General features: G+C 36.0%; 1 protein-coding gene across 1 annotated transcript in view; it reads right to left on the bottom strand.

Moving 5' to 3' along the window:
- Positions 1-8,151: 8,151 nt before the first annotated feature.
- LOC113061649 (carboxypeptidase M-like) overlaps positions 8,152-17,120 on the bottom strand; it is a 43,984-nt gene continuing 35,015 nt past the window's right edge. Inside the window, exons 8-9 of the mRNA XM_026230962.1 lie at positions 17,053-17,120; positions 8,152-8,940 (exon numbers count right to left, since the gene is read on the bottom strand). The exon at positions 17,053-17,120 is cut by the window's right edge and continues 81 nt beyond it. Coding sequence (XP_026086747.1) covers positions 8,692-8,940; positions 17,053-17,120 — 317 coding nt within the window. The 3' untranslated portion in view covers positions 8,152-8,691. The remainder of the gene's footprint in view (positions 8,941-17,052) is intronic.

Here is a 17,120-nt window from a genome sequence, read left to right as displayed (position 1 = left end):
TATTAGTGTCACATTTAATTAAGTTCAAATCTTAATTTTAACCATAGAAAATTATTAGGTTAATTACCTCTGAGAAGTCCTTATTTGTGTCCATGGTTTATAATGTTTAGTTAAATTTCTTATGTCTTTGCTTTTATAGCCCTGAGGTTGTTGTATTGTTAATGGTGATTATGCTTGAAAAGCAATTATTTGTTTTGCTATGTTTGTTTCCCATAATCATAAGTCTGTTGAATAGGTCTGCTTAGCTGCAATTTCTTGTTTCTCCTTACATGTAACTGATCGATTATAATTGTATTAAAACGGATTTTAGAATGATCAATCTCAATTAAAATCCATTGATACAACAAGATTACACGTAAGCTAGGTGACAACACAAATTTTTTTAATTTTTAATTTTACTAATCTTCATTTGATCATATTCTTTGTACTTTTATAAACATTATGTATTTTATATAAATACATGATATTTATATATATTATACATTTATTTGTGTTTTTTTTCTTCTTTTTTATCCTTTCTTGTTTTAGAAAACAACTTTGTGCAGCTTAAGGAATAATAGCACTTTGGGCATACTGTTGTATATCCCATCAGACTGCACAACAGTGCCTACTGTGGCTTCAACACCTGTGAACAATTATTGACTGTCTTCTGCACACTGATGCGCACCTAAAATCATCTTCTCATATTAGGTTTTTGTTTCACTGCATAAAAAATTACATATTTGCATTTGTATCTGTGAAATAAATCCCTATCACATCTTATTTCTGTATTTCAGTCTTGATGAAACTCTTGTTTAAGTTCCATTAGGTTGAATTGCAGACGTCCGCACGCGGCTGTCGCGCTGTTTTGTCTTAATTTTATTATTAAAGCTTTTTTTTTAATGTCCGCTGGTTCCCGCCTCCTTCCCGAGATTCTGAAGCTTTTATAGTGTTACACTGGTGCCGAAACCTGGGAGGAAGGAGGGACGCGCTGCTGAAGATCCCTTGTCGCTGTGGTGAGTCTGCGGTGCCATCGAGCAGGGCGAGGGAGTGTGCCGCCTTGGACGCTTGAGGGAGCGGAGGAGATGGCACCGTTCACCAGGGGCCCGAGCCTGCTGCCATCCCCCGGAAAGGGGAGGAGCAGAGAACGGGGACTCCTCCCGGCTGCCCAAAACTGGGAGAGCCGTCACCATCCACTGGGCGGCGGAGGAGTGTCGTGCATTTTGTTGTTTTCGATGATTTTGCTTTTAGTTTTCTCAAGAACCATACAGTAAAATGCCTTATAAATGAATACAGTGATAGTTATGGTCACTCTGAATACATGACTTGAAAGAATGAGCTAACCTATAAAGGAACCCTTTTTATTAATGTTGGAATAAGGGAATAAGTGCAAGTGCAACAACTGAGTTTGATGTTTTTGGTGAATTTGCTTTTAGTCTTTTCAAACATTATACAGTAAAATAACTTGACAATGAATATATTTAATATTAATACAGCGATAGTCAGGGTCACTCTGAATACATGTCCACTGAAGAAATGAGCTAACCTATAAAGCAAACCTTTTTATGAGTGTTGGAAAATGGGACAAACTACAATTGCTAGGATGCATTTTTTTAGGGTGAATTTGCTTTTCGTTACTCAAAAACTATACAGTAAAATGCCTTGAAAATGAATCCAGTGATAGTAGGGGTCACTCTGAATACATATGCATTAAAAGAATGAGCTAACCTATAAAGGAACACTTTATATGAATTTTGGAAAATTGGATAAACTGCAATTGCTAGGATGCATTTTGTTGTTTTGGGTGAATTTGCTTTTAGTTTTCTCAAAAACTATAGAGTAAAATGGCTTGAAAATTAATACAGTGATAGTCGGGGTCACTCTGAATACATATGACTTGAAAGAATGAGCTAACCTATAAAGGAACACCTTTTATGAATGTTGGAATATGGGAAAAAGTTTAAGTGCAACAATGGAGTTTGATGTTTTGGGTGAATTTGCTTTTAGTTTTCTCCAAAACTATACAGTAAAATGCCTTGAAAATGAATCCAGTGATAGTCTAGGTCACTCTGAATACATATACATTAAAAGAATGAGCTAACCTATAAAGGAACACTTTATATGAATTTTTGAAAATTGGAAAAAGTGCAACAATGGAGTTTGATGTTTTGCGTGAATTTGCTTTTAGTTTTCTCCAAACCTATACAGTAAAATGCCTCGAATATTAATACAGTGAAAGTAGGGGTCACTCTGAATACATATGACTTGAAAGAATGAGCTAACCTATAAAGGAACACCTTATATGAATTTTGGAAAATGGGAAAAAGTGTAAGTGCAACAATGGAGTTTGATGTTTTGGGTGAATTTGCTTTTAGTTTTCTCCAAAACTATACAGTAAAATCCTTGAATATTAATACAGTGATAGTCAGGGTCACTCTGAATACATATGATTTGAAAGAATGAGCTAACATATAAAGCAACCTTTTTTATGAATGTTGAACAATGAGACACACTGCAATTTCTCTGATGCATTTTTTATTTGGGGTGATTATGCTTTTAGCTTTCTCCACAACTATACATTAAAATGCTTTGAAAATGAATACAGTGATAGTCTAGGTCACTCTGAATACATATACATTAAAAGAATGAGCTAACCTATAAAGGAACACTTTATATGAATTTTTGAAAATGGGAAAAAGTGCAACAATGGAGTTTGATGTTTTGGGTGAATTTGCTTTTAGTTTTCTCCAAAACTATACAGTAAAATGCCTTGAATATTAATACAGTGATAGTAGGGGTCACTCCGAATACATATGACTTGAAAGAATGAGCTAACCTATAAAGGAACACTTTATATGAATTTTTGAAAATGGGAAAAAGTTAAAGTGCAACAATGGAGTTTGATGTTTTGGGTGAATTTCCTTTTAGTTTTCTCCAAAACTATACAGTAAAATGCCTTGAATATTAATACAGTGATAGTAGGGGTCACTCTGAATACATGTGACTTGAAATATTGCGCTAACCTATAAAGCAACCATTTTTATTAATGTTGAAATATGGGGAAAAGTTTAAGTGCAACAATGGAGTTTGATGTTTTGGGTGAATTTGCTTTTAGTTTTCTACAAAACTATACAGTAAAATGCCGTGAATATTAATACAGTGATAGCAGGGGTCACTCTGAATACATATGACTTGAAAGAATGAGCTAACCTATAAAGGAACACTTTATATGAATTTTTGAAAATGGGAAAAAGTTTAAGTGCAACAATGGAGTTTGATGTTTTGGGTGAATTTGCTTTTAGTTTTCTCCAAAACTATACAGTAAAATGCCTTGAATATTAATACAGTGAAAGTAGGGGTAACTCTGAATACATATAACTTGAAAGAATGAGCTAACCTATAAAGGAACACTTTATATGAATTTTGGAAAATGGGAAAAAGTTTAAGTGCAACAATGGAGTTTGATGTTTTGGGTAAATTTGCTTTTAGTTATCTCAAAAACTATACAGTAAAAGCTTTGAAAATTAATACAGTGATTGTCCGGGTCACTCTGAATACATATAACTTGAAATATTGAGCTAACCTATAAAGCAACCCTTTTTATGGATGTTGGAAAATGGCACACACTGCAATTGCTAGGATTCATTTTGTTGTTTTGGGTGAATATGCTTTTAGTTTTCTCCAAAACTATACAGTAAAATGCTTTGAAAATTAATCCAGTGATAGTCGGGCTCACTCTGTATACATGTGACTTGAAATATTGAGCTAACCTATAAAGCAACCCTTTTTATTAATGTTGGAATATTGGAAAAAGTTTAAGTGCAACAATGGAGTTAGATTTTTTGGGTGAATTTGCTTTTCGTTTTCTCAAAAACTATACAGTAAAATGCCTTGAAAATGAATACAGTGATAGTAGGGGTCACTCTGAATACATATGCATTAAAAGAATGAGCTAACCTATAAAGGAACACTTTATATGAATTTTTGAAAATGGGAAAAAGTTTATGTGCAACAATGGAGTTTGATGTTTTGCGGGAATTTGCTTTTAGTTTTCTCCAAAACTATACAGTAAAATGCCTTGAATATTAATACAGTGAAAGTAGGGGTCACTCTGAATACATATGACTTGAAAGAATGAGATAACCTATAAAGGAACACCTTTTATGAATTTTGGAAAATGGGAAAAAGTGTAAGTGCAACAATGGAGTTTGATGTTTTGGGTGAATTTGCTTTTAGTTTTCTCCAAAACTATACAGTAAAATGCCTTGAATATTAATACAGTGATAGTCAGGGTCACTCTGAATACATATGATTTGAAAGAATGAGCTAACATATAAAGCAACCTTTTTTATGAATGTTGAACAATGAGACACACTGCAATTTCTCTGATGCATTTTTTATTTGGCGTGATTATGCTTTTAGCTTTCTCCACAACTATACATTAAAATGCTTTGAAAATGAATACAGTGATAGGGTCATTCTGAATACATATGATATGAAAGAATGAGCTAACATATAAAGGAACACTTCTTTGTATAGGAAACTGGGACAGTGCAATTGGCAGAATGCATTATATATATCTATATATATATATATATATATATATATATATATATATATATATATGTATGTGTGTGTGTGTGTGTGTGTGTGTGTATATGTGTATATATATATATATATATATATATATGTGTATATATGTATATGTGTGTGTATATATGTATATATATGTATATATGTATGTATATACATATATACATATATATAGGTGTGTGTGTGTGTGTGTGTGTGTGTGTGTGTATGTGTATATGTGTATATATATATATATATATATATACATATATGTGTATATATATATATACACACACACACACACACACACACACACATATATATATACATATACACACACACACACACACATATACATATATACACATATATATATATATATATATATGCACATATACACACACACTCAAACATGAAAAAAAAGAATGAAAAATCATTAATATTGTAATTTATAATCTCTAATAAACGATTTAAAATAATGTACAACACAAACGTTTATATACAATAATGAGTTAAAATAAGCGAAAGTATAAAGGAAACGTGTGTACGACAGCTTCTTTACATGCATTTTGACTGCTCTCAGCACCCGTACCGTAAGTGCATGATTACACGTGCAAAGGAAAAAAAAGTGCGGCTGGCTTGACCTTGTATTTTCAAAGTGCGGCTGGCTTGACCGCAGTGTCAAATGCTCATGAAGTGACGGTCAGAGCAGTTCTGGAGATGTTGTTCATGTGTTCTTCACGTGCTTATTTAGTGAGACAGCAGACGCTGAATTCACCGCGAGCTTAATGCGCGCTTACGTGTGTTTAATGAATGAAGAGGCGCTTCTGCGCCATTCATTAACAGAGACATGCAGAACATGCAGGATTCATATTTAAACAGACTATTCCGGCTTAATATTTACAGATATTCGTCCATATCTTGATTTGATGTAAGTGCAATGACCTATTTTTAATGAATTCATTCAATAACATCACAGCTGTTGTTTTTTCGAGGCACGCTGTACATAACTTCTAGTCATTGACTACATGCGCCCCCCTGCCACAGTTACGCGGTCATTATGTGGGAAACACTGCAGATATATTAAGAATAAGTTAAACGCTAACGTTATAGTTTGACCTCTTATTAACGTTCGCACTCTTCCACTGATAAACATGGTATTAGCTCTGTGGCTAATCTAATATAGTAATGCATTAGCGGCTGTAAGTGATGTTACAGAATATTTATAAGTGATAATGATAGGACCATTAGCTAGAACTACCACACCGTTTGTATATACAGTGTATGAACTAAATCATTTCACATGACGAACGACAGACTCGCCGTCAAAACTCCGTGGCTGGCTTGGTTGATCGCTTTCTTCGCTAGTGGATTTCTGGCGCTGTTGTCAACTCTGTAGCTGCAGAGCTCCCTCTGGTGGGCAAACTATGCAACACTCATAACATGAGTGAAGCATGAGACTCCGTTTCTCATGTTTCATCGGCCATTATAAACGCCGATGCCGATTTAAATGCAATAAGCTCATATCGGCCGATAATATCGGCCGGCTGATATATCGGTCGGGCTCTATTTCTTTCTAGGGATAACCTAAGGTGTGTACTGAATTTAGTCATCCATTGTGTAACAAACATTCATAGTCACAGGAAGGAGGAGTCAGGAACCGGCGAACATTCAAACAAAACTTTAATAATACAATATACCTAAAAGAGCACGACAGCCCCTTCTCGTGGACGACTGTTGCACACAAACAGAACCAAAACCCAAAATAAAGTCCGAGCCTGGTCCTCTCTCATCCAACACTGTCATCAGTCCCTCCTCCGAAGCTCCTGCGGGACTCGATACCGGTGAATGGCGCAGGTGCTCCACCGGCCCCGCTCAGTTCCCTCTGCTCTCGTCACACAGTGTTTTACATTAAGCATTTTACTATGTCCCAAAACCGTGCTTTAATAAGCATGCACTGACTATTTCTCCAAGTTCAAAACAAAACTCTATGAACCACTCCATTGTGGACTTATGGAGCTGTATGAACCACTACAAGCTAAACAGGAAGTGTTTGTCTGAACTCAGCTGGTTTTGCGAGAGAACGCAAAAGATCTAAACAAATTAACTGTGACAATAACAATGCCCGTGAACTCCTGTGGCAGATAGAACTGTTGACACTTTACAAACATAAAATCCACCAGCAATGAACAGTTTTATTTTATTTATCTATTTATTTTATGTCTCAGTTTGTTCTGTTTCTTCATGTTATTCCAGACAGACAGATGATGGTTAGATCAGATCACACACAAATATAACTGGATTATTACAATGAATGGAAAAAGGATTTTCGGAAATGCAAATTATATTTCCCTGTTATTTGTTTGTGTGTGTGTGTGTGTGTAATAATAAAACATTTATGGAAGCACATGGTGATGACTTTATAAGAATTTAAATAAATGATTGACTTATATATTATTACTTAATAATAAAAAAAGCACTGATTCGATGCAGAAAACAATACTAGTAGTGTGTTGTATATTCCTCACAGTTTTCTGGTGTGTGTTTTTCTGAATGCACAGATTCAAGACCTTGGGGCTGAATTCAGAGGGTGGTATCTTGAAAATGAGAGCGCTCCGGTACGGAACGAATGAGGTAAACCCAAACCAGTATCAGTAGCACAATCATTTGAACAATGCAGTAAAATCAGGGTTCTAAAGAAAAGATGTGCTTGGGACCTTATGTGTAAAGATAATTGGAGGGTCTGCCCGAGATCCTTCCTGTAACAATGCAGGAGGGCCATTCTTTGGAAATTGTGCTGTATGTTGAATTTGGTAGTAATTAATGTTTAATAATAATCATCTAACTTGGCTGGTTTGATTTATGTATTTATTTTTTAATATGACTTAGAAATTGTGTAAGTTAAATTCAGCGCATCTTTCCATCGGCACTAGAACAGGGGTGTCAAACTCATTTCCTGGAGGGCCAGATCCCTGCAGAGTTTAGTTCCAACCCTGCTCCAGCACACAGAGCATGTCGTTTTCAAACAAGCCTGAAGGACTGGGTTAATTGGATCAGGTGCGTTCAACTAGGGTTGCATCTAAACTCTGCAGGGCTCCAGCAATTGAGTTTGACACCCCTGCACTAGAATAACCTTGTTACTAAAAAGGGAGAATTTTGAAGGTGCAATGGTAGTGTTTGCCAACCCCCCAGAAACAACATTGTTACTGTAAGTAAAAAAAAAAAGCGAACCGTTATTCAAAACAACATTAGGGTGACTGGCAATGTTTGACTAAAATACTAGTTAACATGTATTTGAATAATCATCTACTGTTTGATTTTTCTGTTGCTGACAAAGATATTGCGATGTTGAATTTTGTGAGTATATCTTGATATGTGCACAATCATTTAGCAAATGTCTGTCACCTTTTATTTGAAAGGCTGCATGCAGGGTTTGGACTGGAAAGGGAATGCTTTAAACAGTTGTAGTCACTGCTTTTAGGGTGGTGGGGGGCCAAGCTGGTTAAAAATGTCTGTGGTTAGTGCAGCCAAAAAAAATTGTGTGCTTAAAAAAAACAGAACACATACTGCAGGAGACTTGTGGAAAAAGAAGACAGCAGATCTTGGTGTTTGACATGTTTATTGAAGGGACTGTCAGTCTTTAATGTGAGGTAGAAAGAGCACTGGTTTTCATTTGGCTTGCAAAAAGACTGTCAATGTAGAAATGAAGTTATTAGCTTGACACAATCTGCTAATTTTTAAACAATAACTGCAAAGAAAACGGTCAAGACTAGAAACTTGGTCCAACAATAACATTTTTGTATGTGTGCTATATTTCTTCATATACAAAGCCTTCAACTTTGATGCTCTTCATGAGTTTGTTTTCCACTATTGAAAAGCAATTTAAATGAGACTAAATCAAACAAGGCTAGTTTGAAACTAAATGTCAAGTGGTTGAGGGTTTTAGTCAAGGATTTGTATGTTGGTCCTAAAAAGTATAATGACTACAGCGGCTTGTGGATATTCTTGACCTGCTGCATGTGTGTGGACAGTTTTGACAATTGTAGATATGTTGTCACAATCTCTTTTACAGAAGGTAGGAAAAATGTGCAATAAAAGCATAAATGAGTTTGTCCTTAATGTTTCAGAGTCTGTGCTCCTTCAGGACAGCATCAGCAGTCTTTGGAGGAAGAATAAGGTAAGTGTAGTGAACACACTGGGCAGCAGGGTGGCACTGTCGCTCTCCTGGATTACCGGATCTGGGGTGGTGCAGGACTGGGGCAGTTGTGTTGCTGTTGAGCTGTAGTCACTGTTTTGCAGGAGAAAGTTTTGTGTAAGTGCAGAGAATGCACTAGGACCATATGGCACTTGAACGGTCTGGGTGAGGGTTTTGTGTCCTGGGTTTGTCACCTGAAGATAGGAAACAAAAGCTGTTATTCAGTGTCTAAATGAAAAAGAAATGTTTAAAGTGTAAATGTGCACTATTCATCAGTCTATATTGCATGAGTAATACATTTTTTGTAAAAAGAAGAGAAGAAAAGTTATATTTTGACCAGATTGGCGGCAGCAAGTGTCCCCATGTATTTTTGTTTGTATTAGGCATTTTTTAATTAGTTTTTGGTAAAGGCGGACGTACATGGTTCGATTTTTGCTGTCGTACGACAGCTGTCGTTCGCATGCAATTTTTATTTTTTTATCATGTGGAAATCGTGTGCTCGTATGGTCGCGGCTCGTATCATTTGCGAGGAATTACGAGCACTTCCCGACCTCCTGATCATTTTTAAACATGTCTAAAAAGTTCATGAGCTATCGGTTTGAATTCGTGACGTGTGCAGTTGAATGAGCTGATTAGTTGATCTACCTGAAGTTGACCAATCACGAACTAGGAAAACCACAGAAGAAGAAAGACGTAGACATGTGCGTGGACATACGATCTTCCAACCATCAGAATTGGCACAGTGTACGCCCACCTTGAAGGGTTAGTTCACCCAAAAATCTAAATTATGTCATTAATAACTGACATGACATGAGTTCGCGAACTGGATATCATACACTGCAGTGAACGTGCTCACAACAGACACGGAAGAGAAGACAATGCTAAATAAAGTCGTAGTTTTTGCTATTTTTGGACCAAAATGTATTTTCGATGCTTCAACAAATTCTAACTGACCCTCTGATGTCACATGGACTACTTTGATGATGTTCTTCTTACCTTTCTGGACATGGACAGTATACCGTACACACAGTTTCAGTGGAGGGACTGAGAGCTCTTTGACTAAATCTAAAACATCTTGAACGGTGTTCTGAAGATGAACGGAGGTCTTACGGGTTTGGAATGATTTGAGGGTGAGTTATTAATGACAGAATTTAGATTTTTGGGTGAACTAACCCTTTAAAGTTTTGAAATGTATGGTTTTTCCTTTATATTGTTCACTTTGTATCACTTTAATTGCATGTTCAGGTGTTTGTGATGAGGTATGTATGCATTGCCAATATGTAATTTAATGAAACCTACAATTTCTTGCAATTACATGTTTTTTTCCTTTATATTGTTTGTGGTGAGGTATGACTTCACCACAAACAATATAAAGGAAAAAACATGTAATTGCAAGAAATTGTAGGTTTCATTAAATTACATATTGGCAATGCATACATACCTCATCACAAACACCTGAACATGCAATTAAAGTGCACCCTGATACAGGTAGCAGAGACAAAATAGATTATGGAATGTTATACTTTTAAATGATTTATGTTATTGATAGGGCGAAAAATAATAGTAAGGATAAGAACGAAAGAATAGGTCTCTGTTTTGAAAGTGGAATGGATATAGTAACATTTAATTAGTCAAGGAATACACTCCCTGAACCATATATGCCATTTTCGCTATTACCTACCCTTCATGTCCAAGACCTTAGCAAATCCATTTCTTATGCTACAACTGCATCAACACACTTGATATTAATTAATAAAAACATCCATATACAACAGGGTGCCTTTGATTTCTTTTAACACAAAGGCACCCTCTGCCTCAGGTTTAGGAATTAAACTAACGTTATTTTATGATACTGCATCATACTCAAGTCTTATTACCCCCACGCACAATGTTTATTTTAGCTGGTGACCAAAACATGCAGGAACAAAGTCCTGGATGATCACAGCATCCTTTCACAACATCCAGCCTCGTGAACAACACTCTTCAGAAGATAGACATGTCACGATCAAGGTCTTCAATCAAGCGCAGACGTCACAGGAAGGTTCACCACAATGCGCAAACAAGACCAGAGTAGACTTGGCCAGAAAACTTCTGGAAAAACATTCTTTGGACATTCTGAACCTGTACCAGAAGGATAGGAACCGCTCATAATCCAAAGCGTGGAGCAAGGTGATTGCATGCATGGCTCTGATGATGACAATGTTACTGGAAACAGAAGAATTCTGAATATAGTGATATACTCTCAGCCCAGATTCGGTCAAATGCAGCAAACCTGGGGCGGCCTGTACCATGAAGCTGGATTAGGTGGCTTGCCAGCTATGTTTCAGCTTAGTTTCCGCCAACCCTGGGTTTTAGGTACTATGAAAGTAGCTCGGCTTTAATCGGTGTTCATTGCCATGGTTTCTAACGCTGCACGGCTAACCTGCTCCGGGGCAGGTTATGTTCTGGATTCAAGATCTCAAACTGAAGGTGAACCAATCAGATGTGAGAGAAGTGACACATGTCTGACACAAAGTCACTCCAGTTTATCTTGCTCCAAATTAAAGGTCACTTTTATGCTTAAAAAAAAAAAAAAAATAGAAGTCTGGCTTTAATGATAATAACGGAGTCGTTTTATGTTTTATATAATTATTGTGATTCATATTATTATTTATCTCTTACAGACAAGCAATTTTAGTTTAACAGTTATTATAAATTATTTTAAATAAATATTAATGTATACAGATCATGTAATATAAATAAGCTGTAGTATCAAAAGATTGAACTATTTTAAAAATTACAAATCTGAACTTACGTGTTCAAGTCTCTATCACTATATATTTTCAAATGTATAAACTAAGTTAACAAGTTCCACTTGTGACTACACTGATGGAGCAAGATCATTTATTTTATTAGTCCTCCTTCATTTTTCATATGACATTTAAATTTGTCATATTCTTCAATCTTTTAATCTTTAGCAAAACCTTTAACCTTTAGTTTTGAATCTCGCTGGGTCTCTCGCGAGAAGTAAATCAAACTTGCTTTGTATTGCAAGGCTCGTGATTGGCTGTTCTCCAGTGATGTCACACATTCATGTGCACGCGCTCCACAAACTCAGGATCAAAGCCTGAATTGACAAAGAAAGTTGATGAACAGCATCATGGTACCAACAAAGCCGGATTGGAGAGGTTTGGTTTTGTCAACTCAAAACTAATCCTGTAACTCTGAATTTGTTCAGCTATCATCATGGTACAGGCCCCTGATTGGCTGCAAACATGGACAATGACGAAACAAAGCAACCCAGGGGTTTTTGACAGTTAAATGTGAAATATTCTAGTCAATCTCAACAGGGGCCTAAAGGCAGAAAGACCCACAAACACACAGCTCATCATGTCAACTGCAGTAAAGGCCTGGCAAAGTAGGAAAACGCGTCTCTGTAGATGTCCATGACTTCGACACTTAAGGCAGTCAATGCCTGCAAAGGATTCTCCACAAAATATAAACACATGAACATTTTACTTTATTTCCTTGTCCAATTATGCTTTATCCCCTGAATAAAACCGGTTTAGAATTTCTAATCTCTAAGGGAAAACGTACCTGTTATGCTCACCAAAATCTATATTGAGACATTATTAGTGAACTTTAATTTCAGTACAAAAGTTTGTGTTAGAGATTAATATGTTGAGTTTTATTTCAAATGACAAAAAAAAAATTTAAATGAAGATATACATAATTATGGCTGTGCTTAAGGAGTGCATTTTGGTAAACTTTAAGCACACCCCGGTTCCTATTAAGCTCACATTATATTTTATTAATAATTCTACTTTATTTTAAACAACCTTTGTAAAGAAATATTTTGTTTATTAAATATTTACATACACATTCAATGTGGAAGAGCTTAAGGAGAGCACACTGAGCTTAATTGGAACAGCACTTTTTTATACATTTCCTGTAATATTAATTTGTATTTATAATATTAAATTAAATATTAAAGTCTCACTGAAGCTGTGAGATTCTTGTAGTTGTGTACCCTTTAAGGTCACCTTACAATAATATGAAATCAGCGATATAAAACCACAGACCATCAATAAACTACATTTATAATAATATGGATGTAAATCCAGTAATGCCTGTGAAGTTATGTATTAGTTTAGCACACAATCTAGTGCGCTAACTGTGTTCTGTAGCATCTGTGCTATGCTGCTAAAACTATCTTTTTGATGTTACTGAAATTATTACAACATCCAAGTTCCAGGTCTTTCAAAATGGCCACCAGACAGTGTGAACACATTGAGACTCATATCACAGTCTGCAAACAAATCAATTGGTTAAGACATCAGGAATGAGATATACATCTCTATATCTATCTAGAACTCTGTATCTAGAGATAATATCTAGATCTCTATTTCTAGATCTCTGTATCTAGATATAATATCTAGATCTCTATATCTAGATCTCTGTATCAAGATATATCTAGATCTCTGTATCTAGACCTCTATATCTAGATATAATATCTAGATCTCTATATCTAGATCTCTGTATCTAGATCTCTATGTCTAGAACTCTGTATCAAGAACTCTGAATCTAGATATAATATCTAGATCTCTGTATCTAGATCTCTGTATCAAGAACTCTGAATCTAGATATAATATCTAGATCTCTGTATCTAGAGATAATATCTAGATCTCTATGTCTAGATCTCTGTATCAAGAACTCTGAATCTAGATATAATATCTAGATCTCTGTATCTAGATCTCTGTATCAAGAACTCTGAATCTAGATATAATATCTAGATCTCTGTATCTAGAGATAATATCTAGATCTCTATTTCTAGATCTCTGTATCTAGATATAATATCTAGATCTCTATATCTAGATCTCTGTATCTAGATATAATATCTAGATCTCTATATCTAGATCTCTGTATCTAGATATAATATCTAGATCTCTATATCTAGATCTCTGTATCTAGATATAATATCTAGATCTCTGTATCAAGATATAGTATCTAGACCTCTGTATCTAGATATTATATCTAGATCTCTGTATCTAGAGATAATATCTAGATCTCTATTTCTAGATCTCTGTATCTAGATATAATATCTAGATCTCTGTATCAAGATATAGTATCTAGACCTCTGTATCTAGATATAATATCTAGATCTCTGTATCTAGATCTCTATGTCTAGATCTCTGTATCTAGATCTCTGTATCAAGAACTCTGAATCTAGATATAATATCAAGAACTCTGAATCTAGATATAATATCTAGAACTGTATCTAGATCTAATATCTAGATCTCTAGCTAGATCTCTGTATCAAGATATAATATCTAGAACTGTATCTAGATCTCTAGATAAAGAGATCTGGATAGATTAAGAGCGAGAGAGAGATGGTTACAAGCCTGGCTCAAAGCAAGCAACAGAGTAGGGAAAGACCACACGCGGAATAGCAATAGATTCTAGATTTATTACATCAATAGAATTTAACAAAATAAATTTGATACGGTGAGTAATGAAGATGGCTTTAAAAAATAAAAGTGTAAGCAATCAGTATAGTGAGGTACATTGAATAAGCAGAACAAAATCCTAGTCGGTGTGGCTGAGATGGAACAGCGGTAGTCCCCCCTTTCAGGTCTCATCTACAGCGTCTTTAAAGGCCCAGACCAGGAACTAATTAGCACAACTCCAGACACCTGCGCCCAGCTCACCTGTAAGAGACAGACGCAGCACACAGGCAGGAGGAGGAGCCAGACAAAGCCATGACGATATAGATAGATATAGAGATCTCTCTCTCTCTCTCTCTCTATATATATATATAGAGAGAGAGAGAGAGAGAGAGAGAGAGAGAGAGAGAGAGAGAGAGAGAGAGAGAGAGAGAGAGAGAGAGAGAGAGAGAGAGAGAGATACAGTACAGACCAAAAGTTTGGACACACCTTCTTATTCAAAGGGTTTTCTTTATTTTCATGACTATGAAATTTTTAGTCACACTGAAGGCATCAAGGGCTATTTGACCAAGAAGGAGAGTGATGGGGTGCTGCGCCAGATGACCTGGCCTCCACAGTCACCGGACCTGAACCCAATCGAGATGGTTTAGGGGTGAGCTGGACCGCAGACTTAAGGCAAAAGGGCCAACAAGTGCTAAGCATCTCTCGGGGAACTCCTTCAAGACTGTTGGAAGACCATTTCAGGTGACTACCTCTTGAAGCTCATCAAGAGAATGCCAAGAGTGTGCAGAGCAGTAAAGTATATATATATATATATATATATATATACATATATACACACACACACACACACACAGAGAGAGAGAGAGAGAGAGATAAATAGAGAGAGATAGAGATATATATAACTCTAAAGAGAGATAGAGAGATAGGACCCTTTAATTTCATCTTGATGGTTTCATTTTAATTCTATTCAGGCGGTTTACTGAGCCAAATTTAGGAAAATTGTGTCAGTGTCCAAATATATATGGATCTGACCCAGACAGCAACGTAGTGTTGGCCCAGATCCGGCCCAAATCTGGCCCACATGAAATCCATGCGGGCCAGATGTGGGCCAGATCTGGGCCGAAACTGCTTGCTGTCTGGGGACATGTGCACTAAGGTCGATATTATTAGCCCCCTCAAGAAATTGTCCATTTCATTGGCTACGCAACAGACCACTGTTGTCCAATGACTTGCCTAACTAGTCAAACTTGCCTTATTAACCTGTTTAATTCTAAAGCTTAAAATTGCACTGTGATCTTGCAAAACAACTAGTAAATCAATATGTACTCATAAATGGCAAAAACAATGTTAGTTTAGACTTAAAAAAAAAATTGTTAATGTGCTCACAAAAGGACAAGCATATACACTTTTAAAGCATTTTCAAGTGTCTAGAACTGCTGTGACAAGTATTATCAAGGGATTTTTTAAGAGACCCACTTCAGCAGACAACAGTGGCAGGAAGCTATACATTTCTAAAAACTAGAAAACTTGAGAGAACTTTCTAAAGACCCAAGAATGACTGCCAAGACACTAGTCAATCATTTATCCAAGGGACTGATGTCTCAGAACAAAGATGGTCAGTAGAAGCCCACACAACATGGACTGTGAGGTTGCAGACCAAGAAAAAAAAAACACTTCTGAAGAAGAGACACCTCCAAGCTACACTGAAGTTTAAAGGACAATCTGGAAAATATTATGCATACTGGAAGCTTGTCCTTTGTTCAGATGGGACCAAACTACAGCTCTTTAACCATAGAGATGATGCATATGTTTGGAGAAAGAAGGGAGAGGCTCTCAACCCAAACAACACCGTTCCCACAGTGGGGCTCACTGAAGACCACAGTCCATACCAGGTCACTGACAAATCTGGAGTAACTTTAGAGATTTTCTAAGGAAGAATACACTACAAGTACTCTGGAGACATCAACCTCAAACTACAACAAATGACTAAAGGATGTCATCAAGAAAAAGGGATACACCATTGTTTCTATTTGTATTACAAACACTCCAAGCTTCCTAAAAGTATAACGTTTAGAAATACCATGTTGAAAAAAAAAAAAAAAAAAAAAAAAAAACGAAACCTTTTCACACCATTAAACAACCCTCAACAACTTTCTCATAATGTGCACTTGTGCGGTTCCCTGTTTTCTCATCCTAAAAACACAGATAAGGCTCCCATTTAAAGTATTACTGACATCTCTTTAACACTCAACACATATTTACCCAAATACTTTGCATTACTCAAACTAATATTACCAATAAACTTGTGTCAAAGAATGCAGTACATCCTTGTGCATGTGAGATAACTGATGCTACACAAAAATAACAGTAAAAGTAAAAATACTCATAGAAATATTTACAAGTAAGGGTAACTCCTTACTACCCACCTGGATGATGAAAACTAATACAATCTTCTTAACCATACATTCTCACTACTACTTTACAATATTATTTCTATTGCTTTATTTATCCATTCCTTACTCTACATAATTCTTAGGTTCCTTTTAACTGATAATCACTTTTACAATCTAAAACTCTTATTCAGTCTCAGGGAATGAAGCATTTGGCCCCAAATTTACACAAACACAATTCATTTCTTCTCAATGAATCACATTTCCCGGACTGAAGGACGTGAAAACAGCCCACTCATATCATTTGAGTTGCTCAGAGAAGGTTGCCAACGCTTACGGTTCAACAAGGCCAAGTACCAATAACTTTTTCCTAAATATACAGTCATTTTGTGATAATGTTGTAAAAAAGACAAGTAAATCACACTGTTGAAACTGATGACTTAATGCTTTGAGCAGTTATGAAAATTCTCTATTAGAAGCCTGATATTACTTTGATGGTGTAGTTTCCGGGCAGCAGCAGTCTGTAGTATTCCCCGTTACGATCTGTCCTGAATGGAC

This window comes from Carassius auratus, chromosome 4, assembly GCF_003368295.1.
Source record: "Carassius auratus strain Wakin chromosome 4, ASM336829v1, whole genome shotgun sequence".
Taxonomy (NCBI): domain Eukaryota; kingdom Metazoa; phylum Chordata; class Actinopteri; order Cypriniformes; family Cyprinidae; genus Carassius; species Carassius auratus.
Note: the sequence above shows the minus strand (reverse complement) of the source record. Positions and strands in the feature narration are given on the sequence as shown.